The sequence below is a fragment of the Carcharodon carcharias genome, chromosome 5 (genome assembly GCF_017639515.1).
Source record: "Carcharodon carcharias isolate sCarCar2 chromosome 5, sCarCar2.pri, whole genome shotgun sequence".
NCBI lineage: Eukaryota > Metazoa > Chordata > Chondrichthyes > Lamniformes > Lamnidae > Carcharodon > Carcharodon carcharias.
In genome coordinates this window covers 123017008-123038324 of record NC_054471.1, presented here as the reverse complement: position 1 = coordinate 123038324, position 21317 = coordinate 123017008, and the positions used below count along the sequence as shown (strand labels likewise).

At 46.6% G+C, this 21317-nt stretch overlaps 1 protein-coding gene across 6 annotated transcripts in view; it reads right to left on the bottom strand.

Moving 5' to 3' along the window:
* Nucleotides 1-1140: 1140 nt before the first annotated feature.
* Nucleotides 1141-21317, bottom strand: part of ptprk (protein tyrosine phosphatase receptor type K) — a 673497-nt gene continuing 653320 nt past the window's right edge. For all 6 annotated transcript variants that reach the window (XM_041187665.1, XM_041187666.1, XM_041187669.1 and 3 more), the window contains 3 exons: nucleotides 21109-21272; nucleotides 20346-20481; nucleotides 1141-2358 (listed from right to left, as the gene is read on the bottom strand). In XM_041187665.1, coding sequence (XP_041043599.1) covers nucleotides 2305-2358; nucleotides 20346-20481; nucleotides 21109-21272 — 354 coding nt within the window. In that variant the 3' untranslated portion in view covers nucleotides 1141-2304. The remainder of the gene's footprint in view (nucleotides 2359-20345; nucleotides 20482-21108; nucleotides 21273-21317) is intronic.

Sequence of the window (21317 nt, the reverse complement as noted above, 5' to 3'; positions counted from 1 at the left end):
CCTGTGATATCACTCCTTGATTTTTTTTGTTCATTTGTTCTCACAATGCTCTATCTCCTGTTGATTCCCCGCTTTTACACCTTGTTGGTTTTGGGCACTGTTTCCCCTCAGGGTTGCTTTGTCCACTTTATGAAGAATGGTGTGAATTGCAACTCACACAGCTGTTTAAAAGTTTGCCAATTTTTGGCACTTTAAATTGTCCCATAAGATCTTGAGATTTTGTGCTACAAGCATTATAATATGTACTAGATCAATAAAAAATCTTATGGATAATTTCATTGGTTCCCCCAGCCTCTGTGTGAATAGGGTTTAGAAATATTCTGATTGCAACAGAAGTGCAGATCAAGGACCATATTGCCATGAATCAGTGCTATATGCCGCTTTCAAACAGTTTCTGCCCTGTCATGGGGTCTCCTTTAATTCAAAACTTTTTTGGTGGGGGGTAACTTTTGACTTTGGATGATTCAAAAAAAAATTATTTCATGGGATCAGAGCATTACCAGCAAGGCCAGCATCTGTTGCCCATCCCTAACTGCCTCAAGAATGTGGTGGTGAGATGCCTTCTTGAACGTCTGCAGTCCATCCAGTGTAGGTACACCCACAGTGCCGATAGGAAGGTTTTTGACCCAGCGATCGTGAAGGAATGATGATATAGTTCCAGATCAGGATGGTGATGGCTGGAAGGGAACTTGCAAGTGGAGGTCTTTGTAAAACCAGCGATATTGATTGAGCTGCCCATTATGCATTTCTCCCAATTCCATTGACCTCAGCATAATCCGCAATGCCAGTCACAAGAAAAAACAAGCTCGTAATTTCCCACTGATCGTATATTGTTCACTATTGATAAAGCTTGGTGAGGATCTTAATATGAAAACTTTTAAACTAAGCAAAGGTTACTAAGTTGGGGAAAGCTGCAGTTTATAAAAGGTGTTAGTTTTATCCATCATAGTAAAACTAATTAGAATCTAGCAACCCTGACATTTCTATGTATTTCTCAGCAGTCAGTAAGAGAGAGGATGAAGTCTCTATCCTGTCCTGCCAACTAGAGAGCAAGATGTGTGGTGGAGCAGGTTCCAACAGGAAGGGCGGGAACTTGAAGGTCACTAGAAAATGTTCATAAGCATTCTTCAACACATCAGATCACTTGATGTCTTTATTCAATCACTTGTTCTGCTATACCCAAAGTCATCTTGATTTTTTAAAACAACATTTAAGTGACACAGAAAATACATCACAAATGACTAATTTATTACACCATTCATCCTAAACAGAAAGATTCTTATGTTGATTTCCCTGCTAGATTACCTTTAGACAAACTCAATACACATTTTTACCTTAAACCTCTTGTAGTAAGTTACCTCTAATACTGCTTCAGTTATCAGCAGTAATGAATCATCACTATAGGCATTTAAACTAGGTACAGTTGACAATAAGTCACACTTAGCTTTATTTAAACTAATTTAATAACGCTTGTGGAAGAAAACTTTAGAATGTACCACCTAGAACAAAAAAACCCTGCAATTGGTCCCAATTTATATACTTCCCACAAAATCAATGTTCTATTATTGAATGGGTGTAATTAACTAATTTACATACTGTAAACATTACTAAGCATTAATTAAAAAAGTCAGTGACCTACACTGACCACTACATACAAAAGTAAACTACTTAAAAACATTTGAACTTAAAAGCTCTGGCAAAAATAATTCTGAAAAAAAAGATTGTTCAGCTGTCAACAGAATTACAAGCAAACAATAAATACAATGTGCTTTCTTCATATAGACATATTTACACTCATCTTTGGCTTATAATAAAAGTTGCGCTACAAATTATCCGTTGTGATCCAGCAGATTACACATTAAACTTTAATAAGCCAGTCCAAATATTAGCACATTTACTGTGGCAGCATGCAAAGGCTATTTTACACCGCTGCACACATTTCTGCTTTCCAATAAGCTTGGTTCAAAATAAGGTGTAGCATCACTCTGTACAAATTTGTGCATGCAGACCAACTGGTTGGTTGTATTTAAAAAAATCCAAAACTTTTGTTGACTAACACTGACATGTTTTTAACCTCTCACTGAGCAATGACATCCACACCCAGATCACATCATTATGATGGCATTGGATGCTCTCTGGTTAATAGTTTGGATACATACATATACATTGTTTTATAATAGAAACAGAATAGTTAAGATAGTTAAAACCAATTCCCTCATTTAAATGTAGACTCTTCATGCACAGGCTTAGTGATAATTTTCTTTCAAAAATTAGCACAACTTTTCAAAGATGTAAATGTAGTTACTATGAAGATTCAAGATATTCCAAAGCAACATCATAACAGAATCGATATTGTTCCTGGGGGGGGGAGAAAAAAACAGGGGAAACAATCAGTTTGATCAGTGTTTTTACTTGAACATAATAATCAAAGTTAGTGGAAAGTACAGCTGTTGTTTAGATTATATTTAAGCGTTATATAGCCTAACCAGCAAGATCTTAAGCTGTCTTTTTGCCAGTAGCTCGATAATCTTCAACACAGCGGCTGGCTTGAGCTGCATAATTATGTCATACGTTACAAAAAGAATACAGCATCAGATTTACCTACATATCTGATAGCTACGCAGAGTGACATTTTAAATCAATCTGTGAAGACTTCTCTGTAACACAATTCCAGCAAAATGACAAACATGTCCTTTGAGAAACTGTGAGCAGAAAAAACCCTATAAACACATTTACAAATTCGCTAAACGTAACCACCAAGGAATCATGCTGATTAAAGTATTCTGATTCATTTTTAATCAAACTGTGTGTAAACAATACACTTCGATGCAAAAATGTTAATGCACTGAATAATCTTAAAATAATATTTAACTGTTGAATCTGCCACTGAGAAACCATTTCAGAATGTTCATTTTCTTGGATTGCTCCATTGTCTTGGGTATTTTGGGCCTATATTTATTCACCCATTCCCCACCAAAAAACAAAAATCACAATGTTGCCTGGTCACTCCAATAATGTAACCAGATTAAATTTCAATGTTCAGTCTCCTAACTGGTTAGCAAACTGGCTTTTGAAAGCAGTTTACAACTAATCAGGGACCAGATTTTACTTACATGGATTCTTTCTCCAGAATGGGTAGCAAGGTGGTAGGTGACAGAAAAATGGGTAAGATTTCATTTCAAAATAATAAAACAAAGAAATAAGGTAAAATAAAAGCTAAAGCAGCTGATATTCTTGGTAGAGTGAATAGCAAAGATGGCAGAAAAAGGCAAGAAAGAGGGCAGGTAGAATTGGAGTTATAAATACTACTTTTATTTAAAGAGCCCTTTTCAAAAGCCAACATTATCAATATTATATATTACGGTAACATGATCCTTGTCATCTCCGATAAAATCAATGTAATACTAGGGTAATTTACAGTCTCACTATATATGATTTGATATCTTTTTAACTACATCTAAATGTATCCATTTTTCTAATCTCTTTATATTGATTTTCAATAAATAGCAAGAGTTATTCATAATTTCTGAAGGTGAAAGCTCTTGTTTACCTCAATCATAGAATGGTTACAGCAAAGGAGCCAGCCATTTGGCTTGTCAAGCCTTTTCAGGCTCTCTGGAAGAACAACTCAGCTAGTCCATTTCCCTATCTTTTCCCTGTAGCCAAGCATTTTTTTCTCCTCTGATAATTATCTGATTCCCTTCTGTGAATCAAGGTTGAATCTGCCAACACCACCACACTCTCAGGCAGTATGTTCCAGATCCTAAGCACTCTCTGCATAAAAAAGACTGTTCTTTTGTCATTCACCTTAAATCAGCATCCTCTGGTTCTCGACCCTTCCACCAATAGGAACAGGTCCTCCTGATCTATTCTCTCCAGACGCCTTATGATTTTGAGCACATCCAATAAATCTTCTCTGCTCTAAGCAGAACAACCCCAGCTTTGCTAATCTATCCATGTAACTGCAAGAGCCATTCTCGTAAATCTCTTCTGCACCTTCTCTGATGCATTCACATCCTTCCTAAAGCGTTGTGTCTGGAATTAGGCAAAATTCTTCTGGCAAAACCTATGTTTTATAAAAATTCACCATAACTTCTTCCCTTTGTACTCTATGCCTCTATTTATAAAGCCCAGGATCCCAAATGCCTTCTTAACCACTTTCTCAACCTGTCCTCTAATCGTCAACAATTTGTGCACATATTCCCATGGATCCCTCTTCTCCAGTCCATCTTTTAGAATTGTATCCTTCATTTATCTTGTATCGTGTTTCCTAATTCTTCCTACCAAAATGTATATTTCACACTTATCAGCATTAACTTTCATCTGCCACATATCCATGCATTCTACTAGCTTGTCTATATTCCCTTGAAGTCTATCACTATCGTCCTCACAATGCACAATACTTCCAAGTTTGTCACTTGCAAGTTTGGAAATTGTTCCCTGCACACCCAATGGCAAAATCGTCCCAGATTTGTAGTAAGTGTGGTAGCGGCGGGAAAAAGGATGTTTTAACCTGCCGGCCACAATGTCGACTTTTCACGCTGAATTGTCCAATCCCACCTCATTAATTATGCATTCCCAGGAAACACGTTGTTTCGATGACAGGTGGGCTCTCATTTACTGCTACGCCTTCACCTCGCCGCCTCATCGCCCCAAGTGCTATATTTAAAGTGCGGCTGCATGCACACTTCTCAGTGTTTCCAGCCTAGGATTGCTGCAAAGAAGAGATGGCCCCGAAAGGCAAAATGACTGCAGTGTCTGGTTTAATGACGTATCCCGCGAGCACCTTTTGGACATAATGGAGACCCGCCATGATGTCCTCTACCCCCATTGTGGCTGCAGGATGGGCAGCCACATCACTAATCCAGCATGGAAGGCGGTGGTCAGTGCCAAAGTCCTACAAAAGAGGACAGCCACACTGTGCTAAAAAAGGATGAATGTTCTCCTCTGTTCTGCCAGGATAAGTTACTCTTCTCATCACTCTCAACTCCAACATTCACAAACCCATCACAAATCTACAGGGCCCTCACTCACTACCAGTGCAAGGGACATCACCATTCACTCTCTCACACATACCTTCATTGTCCTCATTCCATCCGTGGGACCACTCACCATCCACACATGCCAGGCATAATTATCATCTTGCCTGGCAGGTGTCCTGCTTAGACTCTCTCCATCTCTATCCATGCAGGGCAAGCTGGCACACAACAACAGGGAGAGGTCACAGACTGGTAGAGGAATGCCTAAAACCAAGGTCCTCACGGACTTGGAAAACAGAGCCATCAGCTGGCTGGTGAGGATCAGGACCGTTCTTGTGCTGACAGTGAGGTCAGCAGTGCTCTACCAAGCGAGGATCCAGCAGTGCGACATCCATCAGATAACCATGCTGTGGGCGATATGTCCTGTTTCACAGGCCACTGCCATGCACTAATTATCCTCGCTTTCACAGGCACATCTGGGGAGCTGCTGATGGAGTTCATGACCCAGGGCCTCCAAACAAGCCCCAAGGAAACCTCTGAAGAGGAATCTAAAGGCACCTACACCCTCCACCAGCGCAGATACACATAACTCCGTGAGACCTAGCTTTAGAATAGCCTCAGGATCATGATCTAGTGAGCACATCACACTGTCTGATCAACAGCAGGCAGCGACAGGGATTTCCCAGGTCCCTGGCACTTGGAGGACTGCTGGAGGCCAGAGATTTGCTGAGTCTGAGTCAGGTGATGAGCCTCTGGACTCGGTCATGTCACAGTTGCTGGAGCTGCAAAGGCAAACTTGGGAACATCAGGGAGGGATGTCCGCTGCACTCCTCAGATTGCAGGGCACGATGGAAGAGTCTGTCGCCTTCAGGCTGAGGTGATAGTGGTGGCATGACAATGCACCGAGGTCAGCACTGGTAGGATGGCATACGCCATGGAGGCCTTGGTCTAGGACATCACTCCTACTGCTGCGAGAGTTGAACTCCATTGCTGACCCCATAGTTGGCCTCCAACAGTGTGTTCGGAAGAGGGGTGTGGGGTAGCTTGATCTCATTTCATTTACCCTTCCTCCCCAAGAAGTCAGCCAGGGGCCCTCTGGCACCCAGAGGGAGGAGGATCAGTAGTTGCATATCCACCCAGGCGACTCCAGGAGTGGTTGGCCCATCCGGAACCCCTCTTCCTGTGACCCTAGCAGCTCCAGCTCCACAGGCCGAGGAGAGTGCCACTGTCACACAGCAGGCCCCCAAAAGCAGGCTGGGGCCCTCCAGATGCCACCTGCCAAGGTCATCAAAGGGCATAGCAGTCAGCCTCCAACTTCGCTGTGGATGTCCAGGGAGCACCAAGATGTAGCGAGCAGGGTTAAGAAGATGTAACTCTTTTGAGTCAACCAAGTAAATTAACAAAATTAGGGACAAAGTAAAAGGCAGCCCCTTAAATGGAAATTGCAAAGACAAAATTTAAAGGAAACTTGCAAACATTAAACCAAAATATGATTAACAGGGTCAATAAACCCCGTGGTGCCCACAGAACACGGGAGGCCTCAACAGACACTGCGTGCTCCCCTCTCCAGAGGCACCTGGTCGCAGAAGAGAAGCAGGCTATCGGGTTGGACAGCCCCCTTGATCGTCCACTGCCTCTGAACCCTGTTAATGGCCAACTTGGCCAGGTCCAGAAGTAGGTTCACAAGGAGGTCCTCCTCCCACCCAGCCCCCTCCACAATGGGTGCCTGTAGATCAGGAGCTCGGGACTGAAGTGCAAACAAAACAGCAGTAAAAGGTTTTTTTTAAATAGCTGCTAAGGGATATATATACATGGTCCACAGATTCCACAAGGCCGCAAAAGACGCAGGTATCTTGGGAGTCCGTGAACCGACATATCCTACGGCTGTATGTGACTGCTGTGTGCACCACCCTCCACCCCAGGTCCCCGATGAAAAGCAGGAGGACACCTCTGTATAGGGCCCTCCACTGGGGACCTCTGCTGCCGGATGGCAATGAGGCATGCCAGGGTGTGTCCAGGCGGCAAGCGAGGACAAGGAAGTGAAGGATGTGCAGCAGCAGCCCATACAGGAAACTCTCTGCACCGTGCTAAAAGGCACGGAGGGCATTCCCACGAGGCAACTCAAGTTGTGGGGCACCGGCTCCTGAGGGAGAGTTCGGGGCTTGGGGCCAATGTGGAATTCCATCCGAACAGGGGTACACTCAGATGGAAGATCACCGCGCACCTGCACCACCTCGAGACCCAGAATGACATTGGGGCCAAGCACGACCATCCTAAAGTCTTGAATGGCATTGGCCGTGAGCCAGACATCCACGGATACGCCAACTCTTGTGGTAGCATCCAGCCCACTCCTCTGCCACCCAGCACATCCCTGATCCTGGTCACCCCGGCAGCCACAGCCCTCCTCTCCGCCAGCCACTGAAAGGGTGGCTTCCTGAGCAGTGGCTCTCTCACGATAGCTGCATTGCAAAGTAACCATATTCCAGACTTTGATCAGGTCCTGGTAAAAGATGGGCAATGCCTGCAAGGAGGCACAAAGGCCCCTCAGGTCTACAAATAGGAGCTGCGCGTCATAATTCAGGCTGCGCACTGATGGAAGAAATACGTCGCCAGGGCACACCATCTTGGAAGGGGCTTGACGTAAAGGTAAGACTGCAGGGCCTGAAGGCGGAAATTCACCACTTGTGTGCTTGGCACACCAGTGCCTGACTGCCCTCCCTAAGCAGGAGACTCAGGCCCTCAGCAGTGACCCAGCGCAGCCTTTTGTCCCAGAAGAAATCGACGAGCATTCTCTGGATTTTTGTGACAAAGTCCAGGGGAGGGGTCAAAGTGACCAGCCGATACCACAACATGGAGGCGATCAGCTGATTTATGACCAGAACTCGACCCCGGTAACAGCACTCAGAGCAGTCCTGTCCAGCGACGCAGGTGAGTGGTGACTTTGGCCTCCAGCTCCTGCCAGTTTGCCGGCCAAGATCCCTCAGCAATGCAGAGGTGGAACCCCAGATAGAGGAGGCTGGTCCTGCTCCAGGTGAAAGGCCTGAGCTCCTCGGGTAGGGGATCCATCTGCCACTGACCGATCAGGAGTCCAGAACACTTGCCCCAGTTGATCCTGACAGAGGACGTGGCAGAGTAGACCTCCTGGCACTTGCGCTTCCTCTGCAGGTCCGCTGGGTTGTAAACATGAGGGAGCAAGTCATTGGCATAAGCTGAGAGGACCACCCTGATACCCGGCCTTTGCAGAACCAATCCCAACAACCTCATCCACAAGAAGCGCAGGAAAGGCTCCACACAGATAGAATACAATTAGCCAGACATGGGGCAGCCTTGACGCACTCCCAAAGTGAAGGGGCACCATCAGGGACCCGTCAACCTTAACTAGACAGTCTGCGGCAGTGTACAGAAGTCAGATTCGGGCGATAAAATGCGTCCCATACCTGGATGCTCGCGGTGTCCCGGATTAAGATTCGTGACCCACCCTGTCGAACGACTTCTCCTGGTCAAGAGACAGGAAGGCGCTTGACACACCAGTATTCTGGGAAAAGTGGATGATGTACTGGACCAGATGGATATTGTCAAAGATGGTACGACCTGGGACCGTGTAGGACTGGTCAGGGTGGATCATGTGGTCCAGCGCGGTGCCAAGGCGAGAAGACATGGCCCTGGCAAAGACCTTGTAATCCGTGCTGAGGACCGGGTGCCAGTTCTTAAGGTGGCGGAGATTCCCCTTCTTAGGCAGCAGGGCAATCATGGCCCTGTGCCACAAGAGGGGCATCTCCCCAGTCGCGATACTGATCCCCAGGACCCCGGCACTGTCATTCCCTAGGACGTCCTAGAACGCCCTGAAGAACTCCACAGTCAGCCTGTCTAGCCCCAGGGATTTGCCCCTGGAGAGGCTGTTGAAGGTTCCGGTCAGCTCCCCCAGACTTATAGGGAAGTCAAACTTTCCGGCACCCTCCGGGCCAACCTGCGGCAGGTCTTCCCACAAAACTCTGTGAGCATCCTTACTGGACGGATCCGAAGAGAACAGGGCAGTGTAGTAGGATTTGACAATGGCCCTGATGCCCTCCGGATCTGAGACGAGGGATCCGTCGTCAGCTAGCAGCATAAGGAGCTGCTGACGGACCCCGTGCCTTTTTTCTAGCGAGAAGAAGGGGGAGCCGTGGTCCAGGTCCCAGAGGAACCAGATCCACAATCTCACGTACACGCAGCAGGACCCGACAAGTTGCAGGTCCCGCAGCGCGCCTTTCTTCTCATCGTACTCAGGGCTGGGTCCGCATCGGGCTGATGGAGACGTGTCTCCAGCTCGAGCACCTCCTTCTCCAACTCCCCAACCCTGGATATCTGCCTCTTTGCCGAACCCCTCGCGTACTCCTGACAAAAGACATGGATGTGGGTCTTACCCACGCCCCAACATAGCTTCAAGGAGGGGAAGCCTCCCCGCTTCCTTCTCCAGCCGGCCCAGAAACTACGGAATTGGTCTAAGAACTGCTCGTCCTCCAGTAGCAGGTTGTTAAAGTACCAGTACATGGACCTCGTCTGAGCGCAGAACGGAGCAAGCTCTGCCCACACCAGATGGTGGTCCATGCAAAGCATCTGCTGCATAGAAGCCGACAGAACGCAGAACACGAACATCTTGGAAACGTAAAGGAGGTCGAGTCTGGATGCGTTGAGTTTGGGCACTCCAAATCCAGGTGACACAAAAGTGAAAATGCTGGAGCCAGGATGGTTATGTCACCAGATGTCTACCAGGTTAAAGGACCCGACCAGGTCCCGCAAATTACTCACATCTAGCGAGCAGCGTTGGGCACCGAGATGGTCCCGGGCCTCGAGGATACAGTTGAAATCCCCCCCCCCCCCGATGACGATGCCCTCACCCACGTCGGTGGAGCCGAGATGAGTGGACACTTCGTCAAAGAAGCTCGCTTGCTGCTGTGCGCCCAAGGGAGCATAGACATTCACAAAATGAAGCGCCACGCCCCCTAGGCGCACAGTAAGGTGCAGTAACCGGCCTGGCACCAGCTCTTTGACCCCCAAGATCTCTGGCTGAAAACGTGGGGCCAACAAAATAGCCACCCTGCCAGAACTGGAGGCTAGGTGACTCATATAGACCACCCACCCACAGGATCAAGGGCAGAAGGGACCTCTCTGGCCTTATAATAATATGCAGATGTATTACAATGAGTCCGGAAAAAGCTCTGGACCTAGCATGGAGGCGCCAGGCGCTGAAGGTTGGGAGGGAACCAGGAGGCCGTCCACGCCACCGCCACCCGATGACCCAGCAATCGGGGCCATGAAGGGACTGCTGCAGTCCCCTGGTGGGCCAGATGTCATTTCGGGGGTACAAGGTGGGTCGGGATGGGGCAACACCGCAAGGGCAATACCCTCACCACCCCCCGAGGGGCTCTGCTCATAGGACTGCAGCAAGGGGTCGGGTTTTGGGCTCCCCCCCAGAGGGCAGAGAGAGGATTTACGGGACGGAAATGCCACCACCTTTTTCATTGGGGGAGGGGACACATCTGACCTCACAAGTTGCGAGGTCCTCCCCCTCCGAGGGATGGCATCTCTTCCGGGGAAGGCTGGGGGCTGGGAAGACCTCCATCAGCGAGGTCCCCGCCGCCTCATCCAGCCACCCCGGGACGCTCTGCCCTCTGGAGTTTGGGCAGTTCCACCCTCTTCATTAAGACCACTGGCACAGGGTCGCACGCCCCATCACCACCAGACCCGGGAGCTTGCACATAGACGACGCTGAGCCCAGCATGTGGTGCTGAAGCTCACTTGGGCCCAGGAGCACGCGCAGACACGTCGCCAGGGCCTGATGATGTTTTTACTCCCGAGCCGGTGCTTTCAGATGTCTGGGGATCAGGCTGGGTTTGGGGTTCCGGAGTGTTTGGGGGGCCTCCTTCAGGTGGTGGGTCTTTCTCCGCGCCTTCTTACAGCGTGGGCTCCCCCCCCCAGGCAGCCGAGGTGGCAGTGGCTGATGGTAGCACCTCCGCTTGCAGGGAGGGAGATGGAGCACTGGTGGGGGGGGGGTGTGGAGAGGAGTAGTGGTGCCAGCTGCGGGCGCCTGGATGGTGCTGGTGGCCTTGGAGGCGGAGCAGTCCTTCCTCACGTGACCCACCCCCCTTGCAGGCAGGGCACTGCACGCCATGTACTGACCAAAAAACGCAGTAGGCGGCCCCTTCAAGGGTAATATCAAAAACCTGAACAAAAACCTAGCACCAAAAAGAGTACACGTAATGGAGGCTCATGTCTTTCAGGCCGAGTGAGATCGGCGCTACCCCTGACCTCACCTCCCCCAGATGACAAAGATCGGGGAGGAACTCATAAGGGACAAACGGTGGGACGTTAGATAATTTGAGACCCTGGGTGATGGCCTCCAGAGGGTCCACTGCAGGAGTGTCCCGTCCACCATGAGCCCCTTTTCAAGGGTGAGGTGCACTGCCCGTTCGGCCTTTGGAAAGGACACGGCCTTTCCGTACATTTTTGAGGCCGAGACTATGGCCGAGGGGCCGACAACCCCAGTCACAGCCTTCACACAGCCTCGATAGTCATTGTGGGGTGGGTGTAGCACTTCACCCCAAGCTGACGGGTCAGCAATTTAACTGGTGACAGGGCCGCAGGGGCCAAAGAGGCCACCACCCCTGCATAGGTGGCCCAGGCGGGCCCCGCCACCAGCAAAGATGTTGCTGCCATTGGTAAGTGCTACACCCACCCCGATACAGGTAAAACAGAAAAGTCCGCAGCAAAGGAGAGTGTGAGTAAGGGATAGGGAGAGAGGACAGGTGGGCAAACGCCTCGATGTTTCCGGAGATCGGGGGGAGGTGAGGTGGGTGGGTTGGTGGTGGTATATTCCAATCTGCTGCGGGGGAGAAGCCTTCGCTGGGCAGCTAGCACTGCCCAGGCACAGTTCAAGATCAGATGGTGAAAGTCCTCGGACAGAGCTATCTCTGGACAGCACTAGCTAACCCAGGCAAGGGAGGGCTGAGTTGGGTACGGGTTTCTCTTCCCCTGAAAGTCGAATCTCTCACAACCCTCCCCTCCTTAGATCTTCCTTACTCCCTCTACAGATAACCAAGCAGTCGAACCAGAGTCTTTACTTTCCCCCAGGCGCCCACCTCCGGCACAAGAGCAGTCCTCCCCCTCTGGCTTTGGTGGAATCCTCTCCCCTCAGCTCTCCTCGAACTCCCACTCCCAGGCTCTTCAGGCCTTGCTAGACCTTACAAGGCCCCACACTGTAGGATGTAATAGCAGCAGCAGCCTTATTGGCAGCAGTCGTCTTGCTCTAGTCGAGAGCTAGAAGCAAATCCCACAGCAGCAGGGACAGCCGCAGCCTGCACCAACCACAACAGCTCCCACTCAGGCAGGAACGAGCTGCAGCTGAGCACAGTCAGGAAGCTGTAACTCTGTCGAGTACAAACACGTTTTCCATCTGTTCCTATTCAGATGAAGTTACATTGTTTCATAGTTTGCCATTGTGAGATTTGAATTCTTGATCTTGGGGTTACAAACCCAGTACCATAACCACTTGGCTATTTAGGCCAAGCCTAGTCAGTGTGTAACTCTTTCGAGTACAAACCCATTTCCATTTGTTTCAGATGAAGTTACATTGTTTCATAGTTTGCCATTGTGAGATTTGAACTCTTGATCTTGGGGTTACAAACCCAGTACCATAACCACTTGGCTTGCACAGTGTGGGCATGGGTGTTAATCACTTGTACATAATGTTCACTATTGTAAATAAACTCCCAAGAATGTCTCCCTGCCTATGGCTCCTTGTTCTGATGAGCAGTGTTTGTGTCACTCAGATGTGAAACCCTGGTCCTTGCACAAGATAAAGGCAGGTGTCCCAGTCCAGGGCCTCTTCCCTGTGCAGCCTTCAGACCACAGTAATGGTCCAGCCTGTCACTCACTGGACACATTAGTGATGTCTGCACCTCAACGGTCCTTGGCGTTGCTGCCAGAATGTAGTGGGCAGGTGTCAGAGAGTACAGTCATTCTCCCTGTGTGTTCTCAGTACCTTTAAGGTGTGGTGGCCCCCATCTCATCAGCATCTGAAGGGGTCAGGTGCTGGAGGCTGACAAAGGACAAGGTGCATTTAAAGTTTCACAGCTGTGTCTCCATGATATGATCCTGATCATGGACTGCAAGTGAGCTGCCCTCAGCCAGATAGGAGCAAGACATTCACAGAGGCTTTGTGAAGATCACTGCATGTCGCCATCATCCTCCTCGAATCGAGCGACTATTAGGGCTCCGCTGCATCTACATGACAGGAGCATTATCACAGAGGGTGTGTGCGCTGCCATCAGCCAGACTGAAGTCAAACGTTCACAGATGCAATGACGACCTGTAGTGTCTCCTCACTGCATGTCATCATCATCCTCCACAAGTCTAGCCACAATGAGGGACTCCCAAGTGCGCCTCCCTCGCCTAGCCAGTGCAATTCATTCATCACTGTTATCATTGCCTTCAAGGACCTCCTCACCTTCACCCCTGTTGATGTCCTCCTCAACGGAGGAGACCTCCAGCTCCTCCTCAGCCAGCTCCTCTCCCATTGCAGTGCCAGGTTTTAAAGAGCACAGAAGGTGATGACAATGCGTGACACCCTCTGTGGCCTGTATTGCAGGGCTCCACCAGACTGCTCCAGACACTGGAATCTCATTTTCAGCATTCCGATGGTCTGCTCCACCAAGTTGCGAGTTGCAGCATGAGCCTCATTGTACCTTCACTCTGCTGCAGACTGAGGCCACTGCATGGGTGACATCAGCCACATCCTCTGTGGATACTCCTTGTCCCCGAGGAAGCATTCCTACAGCCTCTGTAGACCCTCAAAGACGTCAGGGATATGTGACCGACTGGGAATAGACATGGACACTGCCTGGAAACCGTGTGCATACCTGAAGATTGCATTTCTGGTGGTCGCACATCAGCTGCACATTCAGCAAATGAAAGCCCTTGCGATTGGCATAGTTGACTGCTTGTTGTGACGGAGATCTGAGCACCATGTGAGTGCAGTCAAAAGCACCCTACACGTGTAGGAAACTGGAGAACTGGGCAAATCCAATCACTCTTGCATCCTGGCTTTCCTAGTCCCAGACGAAATGCACAAAGTTGTGTACCCTCATGAAGATGGCAACCATGACCTCATGGATGCATTCATGTGTGGAGGCTTGCAATATCCCATAGAGGTCACCTGTGGAGCCCTGAAAGGGTGGTCAAATTCATGGCCACTGGCAGTGGATGCCCTCCATGTCCCTGTAGTGCCAAATCCTGCAGCAGGTGGCAGATGTGACCGACCAGTTCCCGAGACATATGCAGTCTTCAGCGACACTGGTTCTCAGTCACCTGCAGGAATGAAAGGCGGCAACTACAGACCCTGGGTTTAGCGAGGTGCCGATCAGTAATGGCGCACAGTGGCTCTTCAGCGCCATGTTGAGTCCCAGCAGCACCTTCCTGAGGGTGCTGCTCCTCCCTCTGCACAGCCAGGCGCCTCCGTTGCTCTCTTCTCCTTTGTCTCTGCTCTCTGTATGCCATGTTCCTGATATACTCCCCCTGCAGGATGAAAGACAGAGACACGTGGGTCAGCTTGGCTGTTTTTAAAACCTCTCCTGGTTAAATCTGATGGCCCCTTAATGCATCTAAGCTGACCGACATTTGGATGGCCAGAGCTTAGTGAGCTGCATGGCTGCCCAAAATCCCACCCTCCTCTGCTCTGCTCCATCTGACTGATTGGCAGCAGCTTTGCCCACTGGACTGTATCCTGTGCTCTCAGCTCAAGTGCAGGCATTCTCCTAACACACACTGCAAAACTGAACTGTTAGCTTGAACCATGTTGGAGACTGGTCCAAACTGGAATGATGAGATTGCAAGGGGCTGTGAGCGCCTCCACCAGTGACTGATCCATGGCCAACTTTAGCAAGGCGATTGGACAATGTGCCCAGTTGTCCAACTGTTCTGCAGTCCACTGAAAGGCTCATTAGTTTGCAGTCTGTGCCGAGGGATGAAAAGCTCTGGAGCATTTGGTGGCAATTTCATGCCTCTGTGTTGTTTGAGTGGCCAGATAAGCTAGAGGCTCGACTCCAAGCATCTGAACTGTCTTAGCTGCTGAGGAAGTGTCACTTAATACGAGATTTCCCGAATGCACGGCTACTTCCCTCCCCCACTACCTCACACGTGTTTGTGCAACACTATCAACTGCTGGGCAGCCCTTGCCCCCGCCAATGCCCCTCAACCTTGAAATCTAACAAGCGACCCTCGCGAGCACTGTGCAACATTACTGTGTACTGACCTCTGAGTTCCCCTCGAAGTGCAGCCTGCCAAGTGCACGCCTTATATATGCTGCTGTGAAACATGTCAGCGTGAGACGATGCAGTGAGTGGGGGATGATTCCGGCTGGCTGGCCTTATAATAATATGCAGATGTATTACAATGAGGTTCCCAATGTCTGACGGCGGGAAATGCAGCCCGCCATTGATGGGCAGAGCAGATGTTCGCAAACTGGTTTCACGACATCGTGAAACCGATTTTTGGCTTTCTTGCTATATTGTCCACTCACACCACCAAATATGCCCAATGCCAGCAGGCACAGAAAGTTCTGCCCTGTTATGACACAGTTCAGATGTTCAAATCCCATAGGGAAACCTGAAACAACCTTCATTATCCATTTTTGCAATTTGTATGTTTCCAGATGCAGGCTTTGAATTCTGTAGTAATAAGACCATCGAGTCTCAAGAGGTTTTTAATATAAAACTAAATTAAACATTTATTAATACAAAAAAATTGCAAGCATATACATATGTTTACAAAATTACTACTATATTAGCTAATTAATCTGACACTCAATAAAACCCATAGATTTAAACAGACACCTAGCAGAGCATACCCTGGACAGTCACATTCAAATGAGTTTCTTTTAGCCCGGGGCCTTGCAGACAGGCTTTAGGTTTACAGGCTGGAGGCTTCTCACACTTGATGGATTTTAAAATGTCTCTGCCTTACACACAAACTCCTTTCTGTTTATATCAGCTTTTCCTTTGAATGTAAATTTCCCATTGTATTACTAGGTTTTTAATTTTACCCCTTCAAACAATAACATCCTTTGATTTGACCAATTTTAATAGTATGAAAAAAAACACATTACTTGGTGTCTTCCATATAGGTGCAAGATTTCACCCATTCTTTTGAATGCTTTATTTAAAAATGCAAATTATCACCTTGATACCTATATTTATAAGCTTCCCCATGTTTATCTAATTACCATTTCAAACCTATTTCTTTTTATACATCAAGGCACTCAGACTAGCTGCCTTTAATCCAATTAAGACACACACATACACACATATAGACACAGACACCGCTAAACTCTAGTTATATAAAAAAAATTCCAGTAACATTATAGGCTTTAATCTCTTCAAGACACACCCCAAGTATTTTACATCAAGAATATCAGTGATCCTAATTCCAGCTCCTGGGGAACCCTGGTAAATATCTTGCTCCAGTCTGAAAAGCAACCATTGACCAGTACACTTCCTGTCACTCGGCCAACTTAATATTCCTACTGCACTGATCCTTTTATTCCTATATCAAGTGTAATTATGGTCTTGTATTACTGGTGAAAACAATCAGTTGTAAATGTTTCTTGTTCAAAACTTGACAAAAATCTGCCCTAATAATTCTTCAACTTAAAATGAAAGTGCCATCAGAGTCCATGTCAGGCCAAAAAGCACAGCTATAAATTAGGTCATATATTTCAAATATATGTAAACAAATCATGATTTTGATTTCTTGGACAGTATTACACACTGGTTTATAACAGTATCAAGGTTGGTGCAGACTCAATGGGCCAAAGGGCCTTTTCTGCACTGTGAGAGATTCTGTGAACCTTCAACACCTTGTCTCTATCATCAGGGATTCAAATTAATCAAAATTTAACAGAGTTGAAAATGAACATGTATCATCCAGCAACTTTTTTAGGTGATGCAAAACATTTCTGGAAAGGATGTGGTTGGGGAGAACCTCTGGGGCTAATTGTGCACGTTGGTGCTATCTGATTTTCTCTACATACAGAACAGCAGCAGAAATGCCACAGTGGTTTTAATCCCTTAGCAACTAGGCAATGGGTTGTTCTCATTTTATAGCATTTAGATATGGTGGGGGTGGGGTGGGGGTTTGACATATGAGGTAAAACCAAACCTACAGCAGACTTATGAAGTTAACACAATATGCTTGCTGTCAGGTCCAGGACAAGTGTTATATGCACCCATAAAGCAGCATTTTCACTCTAACACAATTACAAAAGAAAAATCGCAATATATCTCACATCAGTATTTTCAATAAGCATAACAATGGTAAACACATTTATATTACTTCCTGTGTCTTTTTAAAAAAACAGTAAAGAAACTCATCTTCCACTTACCCTCAACCCTCATTTGCTATTCTATTCAAACTGCAAACCACATACGAAATGCTGTGGTTCAATCCATTAACTACTGAACATAGTTAGCAGCTGTACCACAAAAGTATCTGCAAAGCCATTCTTTGCAAAAATTTTAATATGAGGTGGAATTAGGGAAACATGTGGAACCAGAGACTCTGGACTGGATTTTTGCGGAGTCATGAACACTCCGCAGACCTTTAAAAATTGTGGATGGGATCCAATTCCGCGATTCCTGCTTCCATTCCTGACTCCTCTAATTTTCACTGGCACTGGAGAAGGGTGTGGGCAGCAAGCCTGCACGCCTGACCTGGCCGACTCCATTGGGGATACACATTTCCTAGCCCCGCCCCAAAGTTTCTGTGGAGTCAAGCCATCTTCTCAAGGACTTGTGGTTCATGGCCCCTTAGAGAGGGTTGTCCAACCTTTTTGCGTAAAGGGCTACATTTGTATCTTTCTCACTCAAGAGGTCGATGAACAAAGTTTGCAAAGATAAGTTTTGGCACAACATTAAACATGAGCTTCAAATGCTGAGGTATGATAAAAGAAACAACCTGCTAAACAAAAAAAAGTTAAAGCAATAAATACATAATTTAAAAAAGTTAGTAATTAATAAAGAGGACCATTAGAGTGAGAGTGTGTGTCTGCCTCACTTCCAGTCTCGGTGTGCTCACTCACTTATCCTCACCCACTATGAGAATGGGTATGTGTGTGGTGGCAATTTTAAAAAAATAATTCATGGGATGTGTCGCTAACTAGGCCAGCATTTATTGCCCATCTGTAACTGCCCTTGATGAAGTGGTGCTGAGCTGACTTCTTGAACCATTGCAGACTATGTGGTGTAGGTACATCGACAGTGCTGTTATGGAGGGAGTGCCAGGATCTTGACCCAGCCATTGTGAAGAAATGCTGATATATTTCCAAGCCAGGATGGTGAGTGGCTTGAAGGGGAATATCCAGGTGGTGGTTTTACCATGCATCTACTGCCCTTGTCTTTCTAGATGGTAGCAATCATGGATTTGGAAGGTGCTGTTTAAGCAGCCTTGGCGAATTCCTGCAGTGCACCTTGTAGATGGTACACACTGCTGCCACTGTGTGTCAATGACGGAGGGAGTGAATGTTTGTGGATGGGGTGCTAATCAAGCTGGCTGCTTTGTCCTGGTGTGTGGGGACGAGGGTGAGTGAGACAGGGAGCGAGCTAGACACACACTCTCGTCTGCACCCTCTCACTCGAGAGGCCTCGTCTTCTCCCTCCCTCCCCCGCTGGCAGGCAACCTCTCTCTTCCCCCATCTCTTCACCAGTGAGCCTACCAGCAGGAAACACAGGAGTGAAGTGGCCTGTGATTGCAGGAGCAGCTCCTTGTAGATTATTTCACTTGGACTTTTCTGTATTTTGAACACTGGCACCGCAGGCCAGATAGAGAGGCATGGTATGTGGATTGTGGCCCATGGGCCGTATATGAACCACAGTCTAGATTCAGGAACCTTCTGAAAGGTAACTTCAAAAGGTCTTACCCATGCCACATCATGGCCCTCCACCACGCCCAACCTCCCCCTCCGTGCTAACTCAAATCACTTTGATGTCCATTCTGCCAAGAAGCTGAGAGCAAGGCTGCCTTACAGGCTTCTCTTTGTTGAAACAGATGCATAGAAGGAAAAACATTGATTGACAGCTCTACAAGCTTTTGCTTTCTGTTATCTATTTTGTCTCTGGCTTAATGTTTATTTACACCAGACAAAGAGCTATCATAGTTTCTGTTACTGATGCTTTAAGGTCTGATTCATTGACATTTTTATAGGGTTTTTGCAGCAACATTTTTTTTAAGAAAGTTATGATTGTTTTTTTAAGCATTTCCACATATGCCATTGTTACTATAGGGTTCACTGGAACTGTACAGAATGTACTCTGTGTGAATTGGCATTGAAGTACTATGAACTGGTATGAAGCGACTATTGGGGGTGGGTGGGGGAGTGAGGGGTGAGGGCTAGAAGGCCTAATATTTAACAAAGCAACTGGGACAAAGTCCCAGAGAACTGAGCAGACCTTTTATACAGCGCGCCTCACTCTTGGAAACCCCTGGGGCTTCCTCCGATCTGCCTGTGGGGGTTTAGTGGTGGTGGTGGTTGTGGTGGGTGGGGGGAGAGGCCCAATTCTGTCCTGCACCAGAGCGTTTCCCTTCCACCCCCATGAGGTGGGTGCACTGGGCTGGGAAATTTCCCAACTTTGACGATGAAAATCCACCCTCCGTACTAGTTCCTGGTATTTGCTGAAAGAGTTGTAGTTTGGTCTGCACACTTTTATACATGAATGCTACTCCAGATATCAAGGTGTTAATGTTTAATCTAATTTATGCTGTTGTAACACAAAAAAGCCCAGTGGATACTTGCTCAAATAAGAAATGAAGTTCCCAGATACATTATGAAGTTGATAAAGATAATAAGCTGCTAACATGATTTTGGTGAGTAACCTTCTGTTTGCAACAAATTATAAATAATACTCATGATTTGTGACAACATGTAACATGCCAAGACTCTCAAATTCATTAACAGGTAAACTGTTTAACAAAAACAACACTTAACCCTACACTTTTTCAGAATACCTTGCCTTGCAACTCTGTTGCATACATCAAGTATCCTATTCCCAGGTTCCTTCAATGCCCATTTAACTCGTCAAGAGGAAACATGGCATCTCTTTCTTTCTATCCAGAACTGACACAGCAATCTTCAGCCTTGGCTGAGAGAAGTTAAGACAGCACTCTTACACCCAATGATACTTGAGAAGCAGCACACAAACAGCAATAAAACTTGCATTTAATTTTGTGTCCATGAAATAGATAAAAGCTTAACATTTGCCTAATATGTACAATTCACCCATCTTGTTAGCTGTGAAGAGAATAGAAAGGAAAAATTATTTTATTCAAACAATTTCTCACCAAGGTTTCCACCATATTTGGTTTGTTGTTCCGGAGTGTCTTTACTCCATGGAAAACATCAACCACATTTTGTCTTTTGACCATTTCACATATGATGTTAATGGCACAGAACATTCCACTACGTCCTCCTCCATTTCTGAAATATGTTAAAAGACAAATTTTAAAATTTACAATCATCAAATTATCAATTTTCAACTTTATTTTACAGATACATCATTTTTGCTTTATCAAAAGTGTTTTATTTTAGATGTTTTAAATCTTCCTGAAAGGTACAAGAATGATATTTGTTTTCTCAGTGAAACTAATGATGCATCAAATCTGAAGAAGGCTTAACGAATGAATATATTGCTACACTTAAAGATTTTTATAATTTACTTAGATACAAACAGTATTTTTACTCTGGAGAGATATTTTTCTTTTCTGTCACACTAGTGCTTATAGCTCCATTTGCAGATTCCTCATCCACAAATCGGTGGCTAAATTGAACTATTGTTCCTTTAACAGAAGCAATAGCCACATGAAATTGCTGCCTCTGTTGTCTATTTGTTTGCCTACTGATGAATGGAATTATCTGTTCCCCACACTGAATCAAAGCAGAGTAAGACATAAAAAAAATGGAAATATTACATCCATCTTGAACTAAAGCACCTTGCAAATATAAACAGATAGTGCAGTGCAAACAAATGCATTGTTAACAGCAGCTGAAAATACTTAAAACTTGTGGGACCCAAAGTGCAAGGAGTAGCCTAATGACATTACTCACAGACAGTGAATAATAGTGCGCCCTTCTCCTTCGTCACATTCTTCTTGCCACTTATCAACCTGAAGAATTAACTTCAGAAATGATCGCTTTGAGGCAGGTACTTCCCTGTGAGCAGCCCATCCTAAGTATTGAAACTGTTGCACCATGAGATATCCTTCTTGTGGCTGAAGGATTAAACAAAGGACACCAGCCTCAATATAAAAATAATA